This window comes from Siphateles boraxobius, unplaced genomic scaffold (genome assembly GCF_051911475.1).
Source record: "Siphateles boraxobius isolate OS27281-9 unplaced genomic scaffold, OSU_SipBor_1 86, whole genome shotgun sequence".
In the NCBI taxonomy this organism is placed as follows: Eukaryota; Metazoa; Chordata; class Actinopteri; order Cypriniformes; family Leuciscidae; genus Siphateles; species Siphateles boraxobius.
Window position 1 is genome coordinate 4,898,625 of NW_027509215.1, and position 21,430 is coordinate 4,920,054.

At 38.2% G+C, this 21,430-nt stretch overlaps 1 protein-coding gene across 1 annotated transcript; it reads right to left on the reverse strand.

The window, feature by feature from the left end:
• Window positions 1-2,789: 2,789 nt before the first annotated feature.
• cul3a (cullin 3a) lies at window positions 2,790-21,412 on the reverse strand. The gene is made up of 16 exons (XM_077222032.1): window positions 21,164-21,412; window positions 15,027-15,224; window positions 14,429-14,542; window positions 12,974-13,134; window positions 12,029-12,143; window positions 10,862-11,090; window positions 10,618-10,763; window positions 10,222-10,398; window positions 9,440-9,610; window positions 9,252-9,359; window positions 8,900-9,024; window positions 8,537-8,633; window positions 5,536-5,670; window positions 5,251-5,437; window positions 3,605-3,750; window positions 2,790-3,497 (listed from the first exon to the last, which is right to left on the reverse strand). The coding sequence occupies exons 1-16, from the start codon at window positions 21,245-21,247 to the stop codon at window positions 3,366-3,368; spliced, it is 2,325 nt and encodes a 774-aa protein (XP_077078147.1). The 5' UTR covers window positions 21,248-21,412; the 3' UTR covers window positions 2,790-3,365.
• Window positions 21,413-21,430: the final 18 nt, after the last annotated feature.

The following is a 21,430-nucleotide window of genomic DNA, read 5'->3' on the forward strand; positions in this document are numbered from 1 at the left end:
ATTTCGGAGCTCCATTGATCATGGCTTTTCATAGTCGTTGGACTTACTCAGAGTTTTTTGAACTAGCTCAATTCAGCTGTTCTGAAACCGAAAAAATCAAAGAGTTTCTCACCTCAGGGTAAGTCAACTCAGAGTTCAAGTTTTAGAGTTGGTTGAACCTCCTTATTGAAACAGGCCACAGATCTTCATTTTGAACAGTATATCAATGTTTTAAGAATGAAAAATGTAAGAAAATGGAAAAATTCCACTTCTACAATGATTTTAACTGTTTTTGAAAAAAGGTCTCTTATGCTTATCAAGACTGCATATATTTGATCAAAAAGACAGTAAAAGCAGTTATATTGTGGAGTATTATTACAATTTAAAAGAACTGTTTTCCAGTTAAATATATTTTAAAATGTAATGAATTCATGTGATGCAAAGCTGAATTTTCAGCATCATTACTCCTAATACTCCAGTCTTCAGTGTCACATGATCCTTCGGTCTTAGTACCCCCCCCCCAAAAAAAGTATATATTTTGCTGTAGTATATCAGTAGGAAATATCAGTTTACATTTCCAAACATTCATTTTGCCATTAATTGTAATAATACAGTGAGATTTTTCCATATACAAGGAATCTGAAAACAGATTCTTCAAGCGTCTTGGAAACATTGCCACAGTTCTTCTGGATTTAGTCGGTCTCAGTTTTTTCTGTTTCTTCATGCAGTGGCGTCATGCCCATTCACAGTGAGGGGCACGTGCCCCCTCAGATTTTTCCTCCCTGATAATTTTTTTGTCACAACTTTATTCCTATTATGCTCCATAATTACCAGAGCCTATAACGACTGAAATGTATTCTTCTGGATGTGTAATAAATCGATCAGCATCAGCCCGCCCCTTTTTCCTAATATGGTATCTGTGTATATCACATCTAGACCCCTATGCGCGTAGCGCTCTATAATCTTTGCTGTGTATGTGCAAGCAACTCGCTCGTCTCGCACGTTGAGCTGGCAATGTTTTACAGATGATCTTGAGGTGGTAAGTGGGCAAAGCAACAAATCGGCATTGAATTAGTTATCGGATGATATTAAAAGGTAGTGGGATTATTTGTGGTTGACCTGGAAATTTTAACTTGATCAAAAAGTTATGGATTTGATATTAGCTGCGAATTCAGAGCATTAATTTAAGTTGTGTCAGTGTAGCGCTATCGATAGCTAGCCTAGTCTAACCGTAAACTAGTTGGCTAACGTTACTGCCTGCCATAAAATTTGTACTCTTTACAAGTTCCTTATTTAAAATATAATAATGAGCAGTGTAACTACAGTATTTCAATGATTTTACTAAAGTAATGTTACATATTACATTGGATTTGATTACTTTTTTACATTTCTGTCCAATATTAACCATTTTCAAATAAACGGGGTAGTGTTAACCTTATTCAGCACTGAAATCTGTCAAACTTCTTTCAAAGTCCTTCATCACATATTAATATTAAAATAACTTAATTTCAGACCACCACAAAGTCAGACCTCAGCACCTTTATGTACCTTTAATGTAAGATCGTTCTTAGGTCACATACCAATTTAAAATCATAACATAAAAACTGCAATGGTACTGTTTTTAAAATCATGTGTAGTAGGCCTAAGTGTACAGTAAGTGTGTGTAAACATGCTTTAATGAAGTAGACTTCAAAAGCTTTTGAATTTGAGCTTACAGTTCTTTCATCAACCTGTCTTTTACATAAACTTACAAAATAGATACTTTAACTTAGTCCTCAGATAGAGGAGGGTTGCTGCTGGCTCCGTTAAGGTATTTCTGCCCCTCCCAAACTGCATTGAAATGGTATGTTTAGCAGCCAGAATTTAAAAATGTTCAGGGGGAGAAACCCCCTGACCCCTCCTAACATGATCCATATCACCCGTCAGAAAACAATTGCAACGTCTCAGATTGTGCCCCCCCAGAATTGTGGCTTGCATGACGCCCCTGTCTTCATGTAATCTCAGATGGACTCGGTGTTGAGATCAGATCTCCGGGTGGAGCACCGGCTGTTGTCAGACTCATTGCACATACTAAAATATCTCTGGATTATCATAAATGGCAAAATTAATGTTTGGAAATGTAAACTGATATTTCCTACTGACCCACTACAGCAAAATATATAAATAACTGGCTTAAATATATATATATACACACACACACACACACAATATTTCTGTAATAGTTAAGTCAGCCTGGGCGATATTCAGTTGAGAGACGGATAGTGCAAAAAAAACTAATCTTGCAAGTTAGTTAAATTTTTTTCTTTAAGACTGTTCATTTAAGTCAGTTACATAAAAACATAGATTGGTCTAATTTGATAACGAAAACTTAGACCGACTACCTCTAACTAACTGCTAGTTGGTATAACTTCATATAATGTCTATGTTTATGCAACTGGGCTCTGATTAGTTGGTCTATCTCTACATACACTGTCGATACAGAAGGAAATCAAAGCCGTGCATTTTGCTCCCTGCTGCTTCTATTTTTTTTAGCAAACATTTATTTCATCAGGGACTCTCAGTGAAGCTGTTACTCTTTTTTCAAACCGGTTACCCGCTGTGCACACGTGCAGCACTCACATCTGCTTTGGCCATTTCTGAAAACAATCTGATTCTGTTTGGACCAGGGCCACACATAACTCAAGCTTGGCAGTAATGGCATTTTAGAGGTTTAATAGCAGGAAATTGGAGATAGTGATGTACCATCTAATTCTCAGAGTCATTTGGCTGCTTTTTATCATGTGTCTCGAGAGGCCACCCGGGACAGTGTGGAATGTTTGTATTTCTTTAATAAACCAAAAATTAAATTACATTGACATGTCGTCTCCACACCTTGATGTTACCATGGAAACCAAAACGGCATCTGCAAGAAAGCGGCAAGCGGTTCAATATCCACATTTTTATTTAACTTTTTGTCTTATTTCCGTAGCCACGTTTTGGCTATTTTGTTAGGGTGTTTAATATTTCTGCCTTTTATACAGTATTGAAAAAAAAACAACAACATGTGCAGTGCATTCACATTTTCCCAAGGGATTCTTTTGAATTTGATCTCTACTAGGGTAAAACGGTGAAGAGAATGAAGCTGGATCCATTCATAGCTGAGATTCTCATAAGAGTGGGATTGATCTAATTAAAAATAATCTACAACACAATTATGGATTTCTTATTTTGCTTCCTGATTATTTCCCCAATTTGTATGGTTTCTGATTTCTTGCTTTGCTTTTCTTTTAAATGAAGTCCGCTACCCAGAGGTCATCTTTTGCTTAAAAGAAACTTCCCAGTCCATGCGAAGAGCAGTCCAGAATCTTTATATTTTTCCTGTCTTTGTGTTGCTCAAATGTGATCCACTACGCGACATATGTGTAGACTTTACGATCCTCCGGCGTCCGGGCCAAATATTCTCTTTCTATAAGTCCTTCAATGCGCTTTTTAATTACCACGGGGCTCGGCAGGAACCGCGCCCTCAGCTGCTGGGTCACCTGACAGGAGACAAACCAATCAGAAATTTAGAAATGTGCAGATACGATTTGAATAATTTTTGAAACGATAACCAAAATAAACATCATGAACAAGAACACACGCTCACCTCTGCTACCAGTACGTTGTGCTGCATCTTCTTCCTGGACTTCATGATACGTACGATGGCAGCCTCGATTTCATGTTTCCTGTCGTCGTCTACTTTCTGCCGCGTCTCCTTGCGCTCTGGGTCTGACTCGCCTTGCTTCGCAGCAACTGCAGACGACAGATTCAAAGAGTTTGTAAAGAACATTTTGAAATATAATTGCAGATCACGGCGATCTCAATATCAAGTCTAATTTTAAACATCTACACCAAATATTATTTAAAATCCGATTATATCTCCAAATTAGAGGTTTAAATATTTAAAGGCATAATTAATTGTTTTGACAAGAGCATTCCAATTGAAAAAGGAAACTGGAGCAAGAAATAGAACGAACAATTCATTTTAAAAAACCAAAATTGTAGTTATTGTTAACTACAAGTATTAAAAATAATTTTGTTGAAGACTACAATTACTATAACAAAAAAAAAATCATAGATTTAAAGGTTTTGTTCCTGTAGTGTTTGGAGTGCCACAACGTGACCAGGAAAGCACACCACACGTTTATTTTGAGACTTTTGAGTAGCATTTGGATTAATTTATTAATAGTTTTGAGAGTGTTTTGATCGAATCCCCTGCAGGAGTTGGATGGAGGGTTTCCATTAAATGACATGCAGAAATAACAAACAAGAACTTTTGGGCCAGAAACAATTTACAGAAATGCTTGTCATTGCAACCTCAGTGTCCCATTGTACACTAACGTTCAAAAGTTTGTCGTCAGTAAAAAAAATTGTTTGTTTTTTTAAAGAAATTAATACTTTTATTCAGCAAGGATGCATTAAATTGACCAAAATTGACAGTAAAGACATTTATACTGTTACAAAATATTTCTATATGAGGCAGCAAAATTTTTTCAACATTGATAATAATCAGAAATGTTTCTTGAGCAGTAAATCGGCATATTAAAATGATTTTTGAAGGATCATGTGACACTGAAGATGCTGCAATTTCAGCTTTGATCACAGGAATAGATTCCATTCACAAACAACCTGAGACCCGACTGTGAAGACGGGAAACCTAGCATAATCTCTCACGGTCAAACAGGACTTTAGAGTAAACAAACATGGCGGACAACGGGAGAGAAAAAATGGCAATAATAGTGTTTATACTGCTTTTTACAGTTGTGTTTATGTTACCGCCAGCTCGCTTTCTGACACGAGACAATCTACAGAGCATGTGCGCGTTTGTCTTCGGGGTTCCCCCCACACAACAGGATTTCTGATTTGAGATCAGTGCGCACCGACGTTCTTCCGAGGAGATTAAATCACTCTTAAGACATCACACTGTAGGAACATCTGATGGGATAATCTGTAGAACCATCAAGATAATCGGGACTTCACCTAGGATTGTCGGTAGGGGAAAATTGGGCCCAAAATCGGCCCCTTTATCTTGTAGTGTGTGGATGCCTTAAGATGAATCATTAATATATTTGATCAATTTAAAACACAGGTACCTGCTAAAAATATACATTATTTGCTCTAATTTTAGGAGAACACTGGCATATCTATGGCACAAAAATGAACAAAGTCCAATTTTGAATTCTGATTTCTTTTAGACAATAACTCTGTCCCTTCATTCTGAGTCAACAGCGCCCCCGTGTGGCGGCACAATACCTGTTTGTATTTTGACTCTGTGCAGTTTGGAGCTGAACTGATCGTTGACTGTAAACACATGGCCGCTTTCGATCTCTTTACTCTTGGGCTCTTTCGTGAGAACTCTCTGGGTGGGTTTCCCGCAGGCTAGAGACTGCAGGGCTCGGACCAGTTCGCGCTCGGGGATGTCTGTCTCCTGCTGGATCTCCTGAGGGGTTAGAGGTCAACAAGGTTGAAGGTTAAACGGATCGTATATGCATGACTTCATGGAGTTCAGATCGGGAACATGTGGATGGGGGGTTTTACCTCAAAGGTAAACTTGTCTCTGTTGTTGAAGAGCATGAGGATGGTCATCTGGAAGGTTGACACCTGCAGAATGTGCTTCCGTGTGTTTGAGCCTGTTAGCAAAGCTCCGCCCACACCTACATCTGAGCCATCCTCCTAAAGAGAGAGAAAGTCAATTAAAATCAGCCTTTGAAAATTTTCATAAATAATATCAACAAAATCACAGCCAATCGGAATATACTTGGTGTTTAGTTTAATATGGATTTGGACCTATGAGATTCCACTGTGTGTGGAGCTACTCAGCACAACATAACAGGAAAAAAAAAATTTGATAAAAGTTTTTTGAAAAGTGACTGATAAAACGTCATGTGACCCGTCTTGTCATGGTCACGGCTGGTTAGGACAACAATACAGGTTAGATGGAATGATTTATGCTTAGTCATGGTTCTTGCTGTCTTATTTTAGGCATCATAGTTTACAATTGAATCACTATATTAATGTGGCCGAGAGAGCTCAACTCTCAACGAGAGAGTGTTTTCTTGAGCGCAACTCAAGAAAACACATACAAATAGAGAGAACACCAGTGAATTAAAGGAGAACTCCGGGCAATTTTTAAGTTAATCTTGATCGTTAGACCTTTGTGAGTACTGACTATAGAAAAAAAAACGAACCGGATTGGTGCTTGCTACGCGGAGCTGCGACCGCGAATGCCCAGAGCTCCCACTCAGCTAAAACGGCAGCTATGGGGGCATGGACATAAAGAGCGTTTTTGAGCCTCTTAACAGACACAAAATGCAATTAAAATGTCTGTCCAACATGAACAGGGACCCTACATGTGAACAAGATACGTTTAGCAACTTAGCCATTGTTTCAATTCACCTAAATAGTCTTTTAGACGGCAAGCTGTAGTCTCGCGCTGCAGTCCCGTGCTGTAGCCGGAAAAGGTAAACAATGTCCAGGTGGGAGGAGCGTTGATCATGTGCGACGAGTTATGATCAGAGTTGCTTACAAGTGAAGAAGAAATGGTTCGTGTTTGTGCCTTTCCGAATTGTGGCAACCGAATGCGAAAATATAAGAGCTTAAATTTTCATCGTCTTCCTTTCCATGACCTCGAGATTCTGCAGTTGTGGCTAGTTGTACTTCAACTTGATGTGCAAACTCCCGTAGAAGTACTACGCGCTAAAGATTACCGCATTTGCAGTGAACACTTTGACAAGGATGACTACACACACTCAACACAGCGGGGCCGTTTGAAGAAAAATGCCATTCCATGTACGAAGACTCGTCGCACATGATCAACGCTCCTCCCACCTGGACATTGTTTACCTTTTCCGGCTACAGCACGGGACTGCAGCGCGAGACTACAGCTTGCCGTCTAAAAGACTATTTAGGTGAGTTGAAACAATGGCTAAGTTGCTAAACGCATCTTGTTCACATGTAGGGTCCCTGTTCATGTTGGACAGACATTTTAATTGCATTTTGTGTCTGTTAAGAGGCTCAAAAACGCTCTTTATGTCCATGCCCCCATAGCTGCCGTTTTAGCTGGGTGGGAGCTCTGGGCATTCGCGGTCGCAGCTCTGCGTAGCAATCACCAATCCGGTTCGTTTTTTTTTCTATAGTCAGTACTCACAAAGCTCTAACGATCAAGATTAACTTAAAAATTGCCCGGAGTTCTCCTTTAAGAAAACATCTTCATCAGTTTGACAACACATGTGCTGCAAATACTCGCAACGCAACCAAATACAGAAACGCGCTGCAAATAACAGACCACAACAGAAATGTTTCAAAGGGATGAATCTGGCTGGGAAATGCTTATTGTCGATGACCTGAAAGGTGAGATTTTTTTTAACATCCTGATCGTATATTCGTTGTGAGTATTTGCAGCGCGTTTCTGTATTTGGTTGCTTTGTGAGTATTTGCACGTGTGTTCATCAGTTACACTGATGAAGATGTTTTCTTAATTTGTTAGTTATGCATGTGTTTTCTTGAGTTACAGCAAGTTGAGCTGTCTCGGCCACCGTACTTAATATATTTTTTAATAAATTATATAAAGTTTGTATATAAACACACACACAAAAAAAAAAAAAATTATTAGTGCTGTAGTGGCGCGTCGATGACATCGATGCTTCGACGTCAAAATTTCGTCGAAAGACACTTATTTATTTATTTACACCGTTTCCGGCGGTACAGCTCGCCACCACACGTGGGAGACCAAAACATTGCAGAATGGAGGACGAAGATAACTAGAAGTGAATGTGTTTTCCATTAAATTAATCACACAGTAAACAAACCCTTAACAAAAAACAAAAACGTTGTAATTTAGACGCGCAAACTGGGTACCGGTGCGGTGAGACGTACATGCTCGGGCAGATTCGGCTTGAAGTCGTTCATCCTCGGTTGAGGCGCCACGCGCGCTGTTATAAAAGAAGCCGTGCACACAGCCAAGCCAAATGGGGTCTTGCGCACCCAACGCGTAATTTTTGCCACGCACACCTTCGCGCTCGTGCGGACGCGTCAAGTTTAAACAAGGCTTTATACTCTGTGTCAGCGTGCGCTCTGATCGGTAAAGGGGCACAGACCTCTCCCGAATCATCTCCAGCAGTAGCAGCCTCCGAAGCACAACTAACTCCGCCTACGTTTCCCTTGTAAGCTGATATTAGTATTTAAACATTCTCTATGATAAAATTTTTTTTGTAAAAAATATTTTTACAAATATTTTAATAACTTGTTTTGGCGGTTATAGAGTTCTAATGACGGTGTTCAAATACATAACGTTAGACTAACGTTAGCCAGCTTATAGTATAGTTTAGTATCATGATTCAGTACACTAGTTAGTATTTATTTGAGATACATTATGTTTTTTTATTAATCGAGCAGCAGAAAAATTAGTCGTTAGATTAGTCGACTAATCGATAAAATAATTGCCCAACTAATCGTTTAGTTAATAATCGTTTTCCCCAGCCCTAATATATATATATATATATATATATATATTTTACTTGGGTATTAAAGCTGTCTGTACCTTCTTAATGGCACCGTAGAAGGTGGCGTTGAGGTCTGCAGAACCCATGTGGTGCTGGAGTGTGAGTTGCCTGCCGCTGTGCTTAGCCAAATAAAACCTGCACAGAGTTAAATAAAACACGTGAAACCAAGCTACAAGTGGTGAAAACTCAGATATAGACATGACAAGCAGAGATGATCAACTTCATCTTTACCTTGACAGTTTCTGTCATATACTTACAACAACAACAAAAACAAAAAAATATTGTTCAATTATATTCAACAGATATGTACAAATTCCTGACAATTGTTCACCTTATAAGGAAATGTACATATAATTAAATAAGGAAAAGGTTGTATGAAGGTTTTGAGAGGAGAGTCATACCTTCTGAAGACCTCAAAAGCGTGGCGTGGGGAGGGTGGGATGTTGCATTTGGGTGTGGCTGACTGTGTGGGCCAGTAACCTGTGGTCAGTACTCTCACTGTGAGGTCAACACCACAGAGAGACACCTGCAAAATGAAGACAAAACACACATTTTCGCATTTGGTGTGAATGGGTTGCATCGCTTCAATTCAAATTTTTATTTTTTTAGAAAAGTTGGATGTGGTGTGAATAGGCCCTCAGGGCGCAGCCATTATAATTAGCTTATTTTAAGAACAACAGAAGTCAAAGGGACGCGTGTGTGTGTGTGTGTGTGTGTTTGTGTGTGTGTGTGTGCGTGCGTGCGCATATGCACCTGTGATGTCTGCAGGTGGTGGCGGAATTCATCCATAGTGGTATTAGAGATGCTCATGTCTCTAAACATGCCCTCCAGTTTAGAGGTGAACTGACAACCGCACTCCGTCTGAGAGAGAAAGCACAAGTATCACATTAATAACAGAATAATACAGTGAAAGATAGTAAAGAAAAGAATATGATGTGAACCTTTAGTTTGGAGATCATATTTTTCTCGGAGTCATCTGAAACGCTCTTATTGGTTAAGAGTCTTCTGGCCAGGTGCTGTTTGTAGTAACGCTCAAACACGTCCTTCTCCTGCATGAACCTGAACAACACCATGGCTTTATCCAGGATGGACTCCACTTCCTGTTCCGTCAGCTGAACACAAACACAATTATAAGATCAATAATAACTTTACTTCAGTGTTATTTTAAAATTATTTATATGCTTTTTTATTGTATTTATTTATTAATATTGTGCATTAGCTCTTGTTTTTATATTTCAGTTTTAATTTTGTAAAGTGCTTTTGTCACTTTATGTTTTGTTATTAGTATTATTATTTTAAGTTTTTTTTATATATTTTTATTTAGATTGCTTTTTTTTTGTAATTTCTTAATTCAGTTTTAGTAATTTTAGAACTTCAGCTTATTTTATTTCTGTTGGTTGTCAAAGCAAAACTTATAATTTTTAAAAGTTTTCTTAGAACAGGTTTTTAAATCTTTTTTTTTTTCAAATTTAAGATTATTCAGTATTATTAATTTGAATAGTTTTCATTTTAGTTAGCAATAAAAACACTTTTGTTTGTGTATGTAGGTGTACATTCATCCATCAGTCTATATCTAAAATATATAATATATAACATAACTCATATTCATAATATTTTCACTTTCACTGGACAAAAGTGGAATTTCTTTTTTAAATTTAGATTTACCCAATTCATAGGAAGTTTTCATCTTAAGAACTTGAGATGGCCTAAACTAATCTCTTACCCCCTTCACTCCTTTCTTGAGTTTGTCATCGATGAAGAGCGAGAGGTACTCGGGCGATCTGGAGTTGAGGTTGAGGAAATATTCAAAATCTCCAGCGATCGTCTGTTTGAAGAGCCTGTCGTTGTTGAAGGACTCCTGCAGGAATCGGTCAAAGCGCGACTTCAAGTCCAACAAACCCTGAATGATTCACACACAAAAAACATTATTACTACTTATTACAAACCTAAAGCTCATTAAGGTTGTTGTAATGCACATTCTCACTACTCTGAACTCTTAAACCTTGGCCGATTTGTTCTGTGTTTATTCAGGATCTGACTCAGCCAGTCGGATTTGTATTGACTGAACAAGCCTCTATTGTCGGTGCAGTTCTCTCTTTGATGCTTGGTGAATGTGTACCTGAATGTAGTCGACGGGGTTCTTGCCCTCTCCTTCTTCCGACACCAGCGCTTTACCCTGTTCTCTGAGGTACCAGCTCATGCACTCACACATTGTCTTCAGTCCGTTAGGAACCCGACCGAACAGCTTATACATGCATGCCAAGTCTGAGAGAGAAAGAGAGAAAAGACGAGAGAAATTGAGTTCAATACAAAGCAAGAGAGAAAAAATGAAGAGCATAATTTATTCCTGGTTCATTGCTCACCTTCTGTCTTTCCGTTCTTGAGCATGTGGACCAGTCCCGAGTTCTCCATCTCTACGATGGTCTTCATGTGTTTGGAGATGAGCTCTCTCTCCACCACCTTCACGATGGGCTCTTCTGTCGTTTTATCCAGGCAGTGCATCACGCGCTCAATCTCTTCATTTATCCGAGCCTCCACTTTCTTGATGTAGACGCTGGCACTGTTCTCTGCTAAGAACTTCTGACTTTCCATCTGCACAGACACACACACAAATGAAGATATTATACTTAACAACAATCAAAGACAGCCAAGAATAAATGATCAAATCAATCAATTCAATTCTTAACAATGAGGGTTTATTTCAGGTTAGTAGTGGATTTTTTCTTGCCCAGCCAATTTGTTTTTTCCACTGGCCCCACTACAACAAATGCTACATTTTATTTTAAATCAATATATTATTGTGTCAGAATTTTTATTATTAGTTTTTAATAAAACATTTCACAATAATAATGCTTTTAATTTGTAATAGTAGTTGCAAATGTTTTTTTAGAATATGAAAATCTATATTTTATTAAAATATAATTTACAACATTTTATCCATTTGAATAATTTACATAATACACTATAGTTCAAAAGTTTAGGGTCAATTTATTTTAAAGAAAATAAATTATTGATAATAATAAGAACTTTCTTGAGCGCCAAATCAGCATTTTAGACTAATTTCTGAAGGATCATGTGATAATGAAGATTGGATACTCAAAATAGAAAAAGTTATTTTTAATTGCAATAATATTTTTGATCAAATAAGAGACTTTATTCAAAAACATTTAAAAAAAACATTACCCCAAACTTTTGAACGGTAACGTATACTTTAATACATCCCACCCAATTTAGTTGCTTAAATGTCATTGTGAGTGTGATTATGAAGTTGTAAGGATGTGTCAATTTGTGTCTATTTGAACAATAATGTTATAAAATGTTGGCTAAACCTAGTGAAACGACCGCACAACTGCAAATCAAGTCAACCAATCAAGGAGCTGATTTAAGTTATAAACCTAATAGTGATGGAAGACCTAAATGAAAGATTTCATTCCTATTTTATCTGTGGCCAAGGCAGTGACAAGGAAATGTTTTGTAATATCCAAAATGACAAGCAAACAGAGTAAAAGCAGTATTACAGCAGCACCCACCTGGAAGAACTCAGCAGACATGTCTAAGAACGGGATTTCAAAATCCTCCTCGTAGACGGACCGACCTTCTAACCCCAAAACCATCAGCATCTGACAGGCATTCCTGATGGCCCCCCTGCCACAAAACATGACACCACAAACCACATAAAAATGCATTCCTCAACTAATTACAGCCAAAAGCTTTCATTCTTTAAGGGTGTGTTCACACTTGGCATGTTTGGTTGGATTAAAACGAACCTTGGTGCGATTGCTCTGTAAGTGAGGTTCAGTTGAGTAAGTGTGAACGCTGCCATCCGAACCCTGGTGCTCACCAAACCAATGGAACCGAGACCGTGGAAAAGATGGGTCTCAGTCCGCTTCCGAATGAATTCTGGTGCGGTTCGACTGAAATATGAACGCAACACGGACCAAAGACATCTAAACGAACCAAAAATGACGAACCAATAAGATGCAACTCTAAAAAGAACAGAATGCACAAGCATACCTGTTTTTTATCATCATAGTCACGATGTTGCCCATCACAGGTATCACAACCACGTCTCCACACAGCAGATCTTCATTTGTGTGTGACGGTGGGATTCCTGCCACTGTTCTGAACTCTTCACGAGTTCTCTGGTCAAAACATCATCATTGGTAGGCTATGCACATACCATACAACGAGTGCATTTTGCACACAGCATTGTTTTGGAAGTTCGGTAAGTTCCGTCGTGAAATACACGTAATAAAAGCCAACCAATCCGGTTGTGAACATACCCCTATGCCTTTAGGTTTCAGTATTTTAAGGTTCAGTGTTAAAATGCAAATGTGAGCCTTAAGCGGGCCAGGACAATAAAAAAAAAAAAAATTGTCCTCCGTACCAAACGAGCCAAGTGAACTGAGCTACAAGTGTGAACACACCCTAACTATAACACTGTAAAGAGAGACCGAAGGACAAAAGTCACACACCTGTCGACCACCTCTCCCCTGCGTTCTCGAGCGATCATGTCCAGCAGAGTTTGTCTGAGATGGTCTCTAATGCAGCCATACCGCACAACCTGATCTCTGAAGATGATCAAGCCGAGATTGTAGACGTTTTCCACATTATTCTGTTGAACATACACACGGTCCTAGACAGAGAGAGAAAGAAAAATGTTCCTACAGGTTTAAACACAAGGTTCGAATTCAGACTCTGTTGCATCCCAATCTCATTCCCCCATCTTTCTGTTTTCCAAATATATTTTCTCCTTTTTATAAACAATCATATGCCTTTTGTTACAATAACAAAAATTTGAAATGGAGTGCTTCAGGGATGATGAATTTCTGCAGGGACAATTCCAAAAACGAATGAGCATTTTAGCACGTCTGGTTTCATTGTCCGGAAGACAATGGGATTTTGGTTAAATGCCTGAAATAAGGTCTGTGGTGAACACAAGCTCAAGATATTTCGACCTTTTATTCTATGACATAAAACACACCAGTAATACCCCATTGAGATTTTTTAAAGCTTTTACTTGTCTTCAAAAAGCCAGTTGCTAACAAGTGGCTAAATGGGACTAGAGGTTGTCTGGGACAATAAACATCATCAGGCCGATGTGAACTCATCTACACTCTAGTCCACTTTCACAGCCTCGTTGCATTTATAATAATGCTCTTGCAAACTATTCTAGCTCAAACCTCCAGGGAAAATGTTTTTTTTTAAAAAACACTGAAAGAGTTGGAAGCCTAAGAAGCCATTCACACAGAACGTTTTATTGCTTTGAAAAACGCAAGACGCAGGCAGTGGAATAGGGAAAAAACGCAAGGTCTTGAGTTGCATCTTCTTGAAAGTTGAACTACTTGAGTTGAGCTTGACCGCTGCATTTTTAGAACACGGTGTCATGCGCGAGACGCTACAAAAGACTCGAGCACAACGATCATGCACGTCTATATAGCGCGTTTACATTAAAAAATAATGGAAAAGTAGCGCAGTGGAATGGAAAAACGCATTCTGTGTGAATGGTGGTTATGCTGAAGGCATGCGACCGTGGTGTAGATCATTTATAGCCTATGTTGTGCTTTTTATTCCTGGTGATGCGTTTATTTGTGAAGATTATCATATGAACAAAACGTGTAAAAATCATAACCTTTTGTTGGTCAAAAAACTTATTTTCTGCAATAATCCAAAAACAAACCGAAAAAACATTGGGTTTTTGTCGAGAAAACTACGCTAACATCAGGATTGGGTTACAAAAATACATCATCACTGCAGCACTGTCACGTCAGTTAACAGGATAAGGATTATTAAAGCTTTTTGTTTGGTTGTGCGATCCATGACTTCTGTCCGAACCATGAACGAAAGACATCAGAACATTTTTGTAAACTTGCAACTCAGTCTTTGATTATATGATTACAACTTTAAGAAAGTCTGAATAAACAACTTACCATGTACATCAAGATATCTCTAATCATGACCATGGCAGTCTGATGATCATTCCACGCCTGATTTAACGTCTGCAGGAAATTGTTATTTAACGAGTGAAGCACGTCTTCTCGCACCTGAAGACAGGAAAAACAATTCAAAGCTGTTATGAGAGCAGCTCAAGCAAGGGTTTCATCCACCTGTATCTACATTGACATCACCCTGTGAACAACTCCACTGGGACGGACAGGTTTCCACCATCTGCTTCATCTCCAGAACTGACATCATTACCAGCCAGCACCAGAGATAAAACCCCAGAGTCTTCATTAAGCTACATATAAATATATATGTAGTGAAGATGTGAGACAGCGTCCTTCAGATCTATTCAAATCAATCTGTTCCAATTTAAATTCACATCACTTACACTATCAAATTAGTTAAGGAGGTCTTTTAAAGCAATATTACCGTAAAACACCATCTCTTGAGGCTTACTGCTTATTAAACTGCATTTAACTTCAGCAACTCCTTGTTAAAGCTTGTGAGAAGTTTAATCACTAGGACCTCATGGGTTTTCTCAAACATATTTTAAGAAAGGTCTCAGAGCAAGAGAGGAGCTCATACTTTGTTGATGAGGTGTTCGGTGACCACCTCTCTGAGGCCCGTGTAGAGCTTCTCCCCATGTTTGTGCAGGACCATGGTGTAGGCGTTCCTGTAGAGCTCCTCAAAGCTCAGCCCACTGTTGTTCTTCCGCTGGATCTCCTGGATGGCGTTCTTCAGAAGATCCCAGATGTTATTCACATACTTCTCATCCATGGTCATCTTCAAAAACAAACAAATCAACAAATTAAACATAGAAACCCTTATGATAATTTGATACAAAACGTTTTAGGAGGGATGCACCTTATCAGTATTGACCAATATTGCTTTAAAAATATTGCTTTCTAATTAATTGACTTATATTGATGGATTGTTCAAATGAGCCTGCCAAAATTCATGAACACTGTATGAAATGCACATTCTTATGGATAAAAGTAAAACACATATGGAAAATAGCGGAGGACACAGAGTGAGCTGGAGATTTTCCCTCTTTTGCACTTCGCTATTAAATTGCTAATTCGAAGGCGAAATTAAAATGCGCACGGCCGCACGGGCTTTCATAACAGTGCAGAGAAAACCGAGCGTTTTCAATTAATTCCTATGGAAGTTGAGCTTCCATGCAGGAATGAACTGAAAATGCAGGCTCTGCTCCATGACACAATAAAAAAGATATATCATCAATAAGTAATGACAACATATGTTTTTACATCGCATTAACAAATCAAAGTAAGTTAAGCAATTTTCAAAAAAATGTATAAGTTATAAAAGATTCAACTATTTTCTTTATTTTTTTAGAAATCTAGACGCACCCTAGCGGCAACAAAAATTATTTTGCAGCAAAGTGTGGTCTAGCAACTCTCCGTTGGCATTCGAGCTGGAAAAACCAAACTCTGGTCAGGCCAATCACATCGTGTATAGAGTTGGTGGGCGGGCTTAACATAATGACGGCAGCGTTGTGTGACGTTTCCGCGTGATTTCCTAGGTGATTTCCCTGCTATTTGAAAACAAAGAAGATGCTGCTGGCGAACAGCGGTCTTTCGAATCGGCTTTTGCCGCGACTCTGGATGACTTGGAGATAAGAGAACGTCACTTAAGTCATTCTTAAAAAAGGAAGATGTGTTCGGAGTTTTGACAACCGGATACGGCAAAAGTTTAATATATCAACTAGCTCCGCTGGTGGAAAAACTCATGGGACTCACTTAGCCACAGCCCTTCGTTGCTCTGGTTGGTTGTAGCACTGTCCTATTGCGTGCAGAGGGAATATGAAAGACAACCGTTTATCCCGCCCCACGGATTGAGGTATGCCAATTGTGAGTTCCCAGGCCTAACATCTTGATGTAGGTCTGGCTTGCCAGGCTAAGGCTAGTTATTATCAGTGTTGAAAACAGTCGGGCTGCGTAATATATTTTAGGAATGAAACCATGATAGTTTTTGATGAATAGAAAGTTCAAAAGAGCAGCATTTTTTAAATAAAAATCGTATGTAACATTATAAATGCCTTTACTGTCACTATCAATTGAATGCATCCTTGCTAAACAAAACAAAATCGCATTGCCCCCTATTATGAATGGTAGTGTATCTACATAAGTTTTTAGAGTGAAACACTTTGCTCCCTGCACACATCACAACCTTGGTGGAATTACATAAGAGGAGACTATATTAACTTATTCAGCATGGGAAATCGCAGGATGTGTTCCGGGCCCATTAAAAGTAAAACAACTCACTTACAACTTTCTAATTTGCATTTAATGTGCCAATGACACTGCAGGTCATTCGCACATACGCTCAAACTTTGGCAGAAACTGGAGCAAGAAGATCAATTCCTTTTACAACCAAACCAACAGTCCAACAACTTCAGAGCTTTTGATTGCTCCAAGTGACTCAGCAGAGCTAATCTCACAAAGATCAGGTCTGATGGCTAATCATATGTGTGAATTACATTTTTAAACAACTGTGACTAATTATGCATGTCAAAACAACACTTCAGCACAGCTCACGTTAATTATAATGCGTGTCACGATATTAGTAGCACAGCTCTTGCTATGTGATAAATTGACACACATTGTAGATTCAGACATAGAGAACACCTCGCTCGCACCTGTCTGTCTCTCTCCATCTACTAAGCCTACAGACAGACAGGTCTTGATACTCGTGGATCTGTGCAGACTAGTCTATGGATTAAAGCCATTTAAGTGGCTAAAATCTGACTTAAGAAGTAGGAATAGGTGTGAGTGGGAACGTAGACTTCTTGCAACATTTCGCTAAAAGGCTACTTGAATCACACCTGCTTTGGCAATCATCGATACTGCAGGAGACTATTTCACTTTTGAAAAGTTAAACTAACACATAGAGGAACCAGTTTTTCCATGAACAGGAATCCCTAAAGCAAAACGTGTGCATGTGTGTCAAGCAAGTAGGTTTCCAAACTGGGTTTCTTTCTGTTGGCTCAGGTCATGTCGATGCAAAAGTACTGATGAAGGACGCGACAAGAGAGACATACATTTAACTAGGGCTGGGTAAAAAATATTGATTTCTCGATTTTAATCGATTTTCATTTTTACGAACCGATATCGATTCTTAAATCCCAAGAATCGATTAGTCATCCTGTTTTCAGTTGATGAATGAATGGAACATTGTAGAGCGCATCCCATCCAATAAACGCAATAATCTTTGTGCTTTGTTACTATTGATATGAAACAAAGTCTCAGATTTCAAATTACGTCCATTTTCTTACGAAATTCAAAAACATAAATACCGTTTTGGCGCTGTGGCGTGAGATCGCTCTGGCGCAGCTCCAGAGAAGCAGCAGCGCCGAGCACACATAATCTTCTCTTCCGCCTTAATATTACCAGTTACAGCGTGAAATAAACATGAATGAGCATCTGAAAGTGTGTTAAAAGATAGAGTATAACTTATCGAAATCCTTGTTGTCACATGGAATCGCTCAATCATTGTTTCAACCGAGGAAAGATGTCAGTGAAACAGCTTGTAAACAATGTCATGTAACGTCACATTTACCTCAGAAAAACCATATCCAGTGACCATGAACTCGTTAGTCAGCTAGAAAAATTAACTCTAGAGAGGAGCATTTTGCTAAATATATGCACCATATTACATATGCATTTTATGTTATTTTATAATTATTTTATGTTTTTCAATATTTAATGCATGTTTGAATAAATCTGGCAAGTTTTTATGACAGCCACCATTTTTAAATATTTATATTTCATATAACTTTATTATTAGAAAAATAAATAAAAGTGTAATTGTTTGTATACAAATCAGTAAATCTTTACCTTTAATATTAGGCTATAGTACGCTAATGAAACAATTTTAATGATACAACTGACTCCCATAGTTTACAGCATTGGTTAAGAGATTTGTTTTCCTTGAGAAAATTTGCCATGTATTGTACCTGATATCCAAAATAATCAATATTGAATCGAATCGAATCGTAATCGAATCGAATTGCAAGCTTGTGAATCGAAATCGAATCGAATTGTGAAATTTGTGTCAATACCCAGCCCTACATTTAACCCACAACAGTAAACCCTAATCATATCAGTATCAACACATTAAACATTATGAATTTGCCAGATGCTTTTATCCAAAGCAACTTTTCTTTCAAAAGGAACTTCTTTCCCTTTTTAACGCCATGCCAGCTTCTATGGTTCATGGCGAGAGCCAGGTTTAGTTATTCAAAAATAAAAATAAATAAGTTTAAGTAAGTTTTTATTTAATTAAAGTTTAAGTTTTAATTTTCTAAAAAAAAATAAAAAATAAAAATTAAGACCATTTAGATTTACTTGGTTAAAAAGCCTTTTCAAAAGTATCAATAAATAAAACACGTTCCTCAAAGGTTAGGAGTATTACAGTTCAGCAAAATATGTTTAATGGACAGTGGATTCTGACAAGATGAACACTTTGGTGAATTTGCTCCTGATAGTAAAAATGTATGTGTGAGTCTTGAGTGAATTCAAAGCAACTTAGTTTGCATTCAAAGTATAGATTTCATCAGCTCATGCATCATTGGCTTTCCTAGTGTCATTCTCTACCATTTCAGCTAAAGGAACCCTAAAAATCTTTTAAAAAGCTGGTTGAAATACTATAAACTGACATTTTTGCTCAAATGTTTGGGGAGAAGATTTTATAATGTTGTTGAAAGAAGTCTCTTACGCTTATCAAGGCTGCATTTATTTGATCAAGAATGCAGTAAATTATTTATTTTACAATTTAAATAACTGCGTTCGAATATATTTTAAAATGTAATTTATTCTTGTGATGGCAAAGCTGAATATTCAGCAGTCTTCAGAAATTTAAATAATATGCTGTTTTGTTGCTCAAGAAACATTTCAATTACAACAACATTCCACATTTCTACAAAATGATGAATCCTGGAAAAGTGACCCATCGGGACTGTAAGGGGAAGGGTAACACAGCTAAATGACGAAACTCATCTCAATTACAGCTGATTATCTCCAGTAAGAGAAGTTTTGGAAGCAAACAAAGCAACAACCATCATGAGAATCATAACTGCCCTGGTTAGGTCTGAATTAACTAAGGGATGTGCAGTATGACAGCAAGCACTAAACTTCCTACACTCCTGATTCTGACCAAAATATGTCTGTGCCAGTCTGATCTTTAATAATGAACTGCATGACTGAATGCATTTTCAACAATAGCAAAACCACAACTGACACTATAAAAAGCTAAAGAGAAACTTGACAGTTTGATGAAAGATAGCCAAGAGCATGTGGATTGTAACAGGTGAGAATATGGGCCACATACTGAGAAGGTAATTCTATGACGAAAGAAGTAAAGCCAGCTGTGAGATTTCTAACGAATTCCTTTGATAGGGTGACGAGACACGTCAGATCCCACAAGCAAACGTAGCTTCTGCACGAGAGCAATGTCTTCTTATCTCACTGCCACTTATCTGAACTAAAACGACATTTGTTTAGTCCTGTGGACTTGCTGAAAGGTGTCAAACTCTGAGAAGATTAAAGAGCATTCCAGACCTTCAAGAGAGGACAATAATTGCATGCAAACATTTTCACTTAACTGCATATAATCCAATTATTCATAATTTATTCCATCAGAGCATCACCAACACGCCAACAATCCTGTGATGCACAGAATTTGATCTGAGTGGAGCTGATAAAAGAACAGAAAATTGCAGAGATGCACGTCATGCTGCTGCAGTGACTGAAACAAAAGCAGAGCTGCTAAGGACATCTATCATCAGTGTGACAATCTAGACAACACCTATAATATAGGGGTTTTCAACCTGGGAGTGCTCGAGAAGACCACTGTGAAAAAAAGTAAAACTAATAAATAAATAAGTGAATATTAAAAAAATAAAATCATATATAAATAAATAAATTTCACAGAGTAAATTGTCTTTATACAAGGAAATATATGGGCTAAATATATAGGCCTAGGTGCATTTGAAATTTTAGAAGTGGGTCCCTCACCCAAGGATGATCATATTTTGAGAGTCCCTGAAACCCCCTGATCTACACCACTGAGTGACAATAATATACACAATTTCCAAAACACTACACAAACACCTACCAAAATGTAAACAACACACAAAACCAAACAATGACAAGAAACTAAATTAACACGGCAACACGGCCATAACAGTCAGTTTGGCAATATGCAAAGCACAAATAACAACAACTAAATCAACCATCAACACCACAGACAACAATCAGTTTCAACAAAACACACGTTGTCAACGGCCAGTCTGACATCACAAGACCCAAAATCAGATCAAAACACTGAAAGAAAACATGCAAATCAGAAGGAAAGACTCCATCTTCTCTGCAGAGTCTACACTACTGAACACATTTAGCTTTATGGTCAAAACATATGGACTGAACGAAAAAGATCACTGAGTTTTGATCACTTTCTACACTAGCTGTTTTATTATTTCAAATCGCTAATCTCTCTATTAACTGAGTCATATATACATATTTAAACCCCTGGAGTTAATATTATAACGATTACAAGTATTTTATATTCCATAGTCACTGTAAATAATCCAAACGCAGCCCCAAAAGATCTAAACCCGCTGTGGCCTGCTGATCTGCCCGATCCACGGCTCTCGAGTCCTCCCCGCGGCCGCTTGAGGCGCGTTCAACCCGGCTAATACTCACGGGAAAGGCGCGGATCCGCATCTTGGTGTCCTTCTTGGTGCCGGGTTTGAGGTTGGACATGTTTGGGTTAGGGAGCGATGCCATCAACAGATGTTAGGGTGGGTGTGTTGAGGGGAAACACGGACAAATCTCGCCCTCTTTCCCCCCCAGGTTTCAGTCCCTGTAGCTTACTCTTTTCCTCTGTCTCTACAGCGATGGCGGATGACTGGTTGAGATGTCGCGAGACAATGATTATGCTAACAGGAATGCATCCAATATCGCGAGAAC

What these genes read in the sequence shown, in the direction of transcription:
- cul3a (XM_077222032.1), bottom strand. Translation starts at nt 21,247, where the DNA reads ATGGCATCGCTCCCTAACCCAAACATGTCCAACCTCAAACCCGGCACC. An exon ending in AGGGGAGAGGTGGTCGACAG is followed by an intron (nt 12,144 to 12,973) that starts GTGTGTGACTTT and finishes GTTTTGTGGCAG; the next exon opens with GGGGGCCATCAGGAATGCCT. An exon ending in TCAAGAAAGGAGTGAAGGGG is followed by an intron (nt 9,611 to 10,221) that starts GTAAGAGATTAG and finishes GTTTGTGTTCAG; the next exon opens with CTGACGGAACAGGAAGTGGA.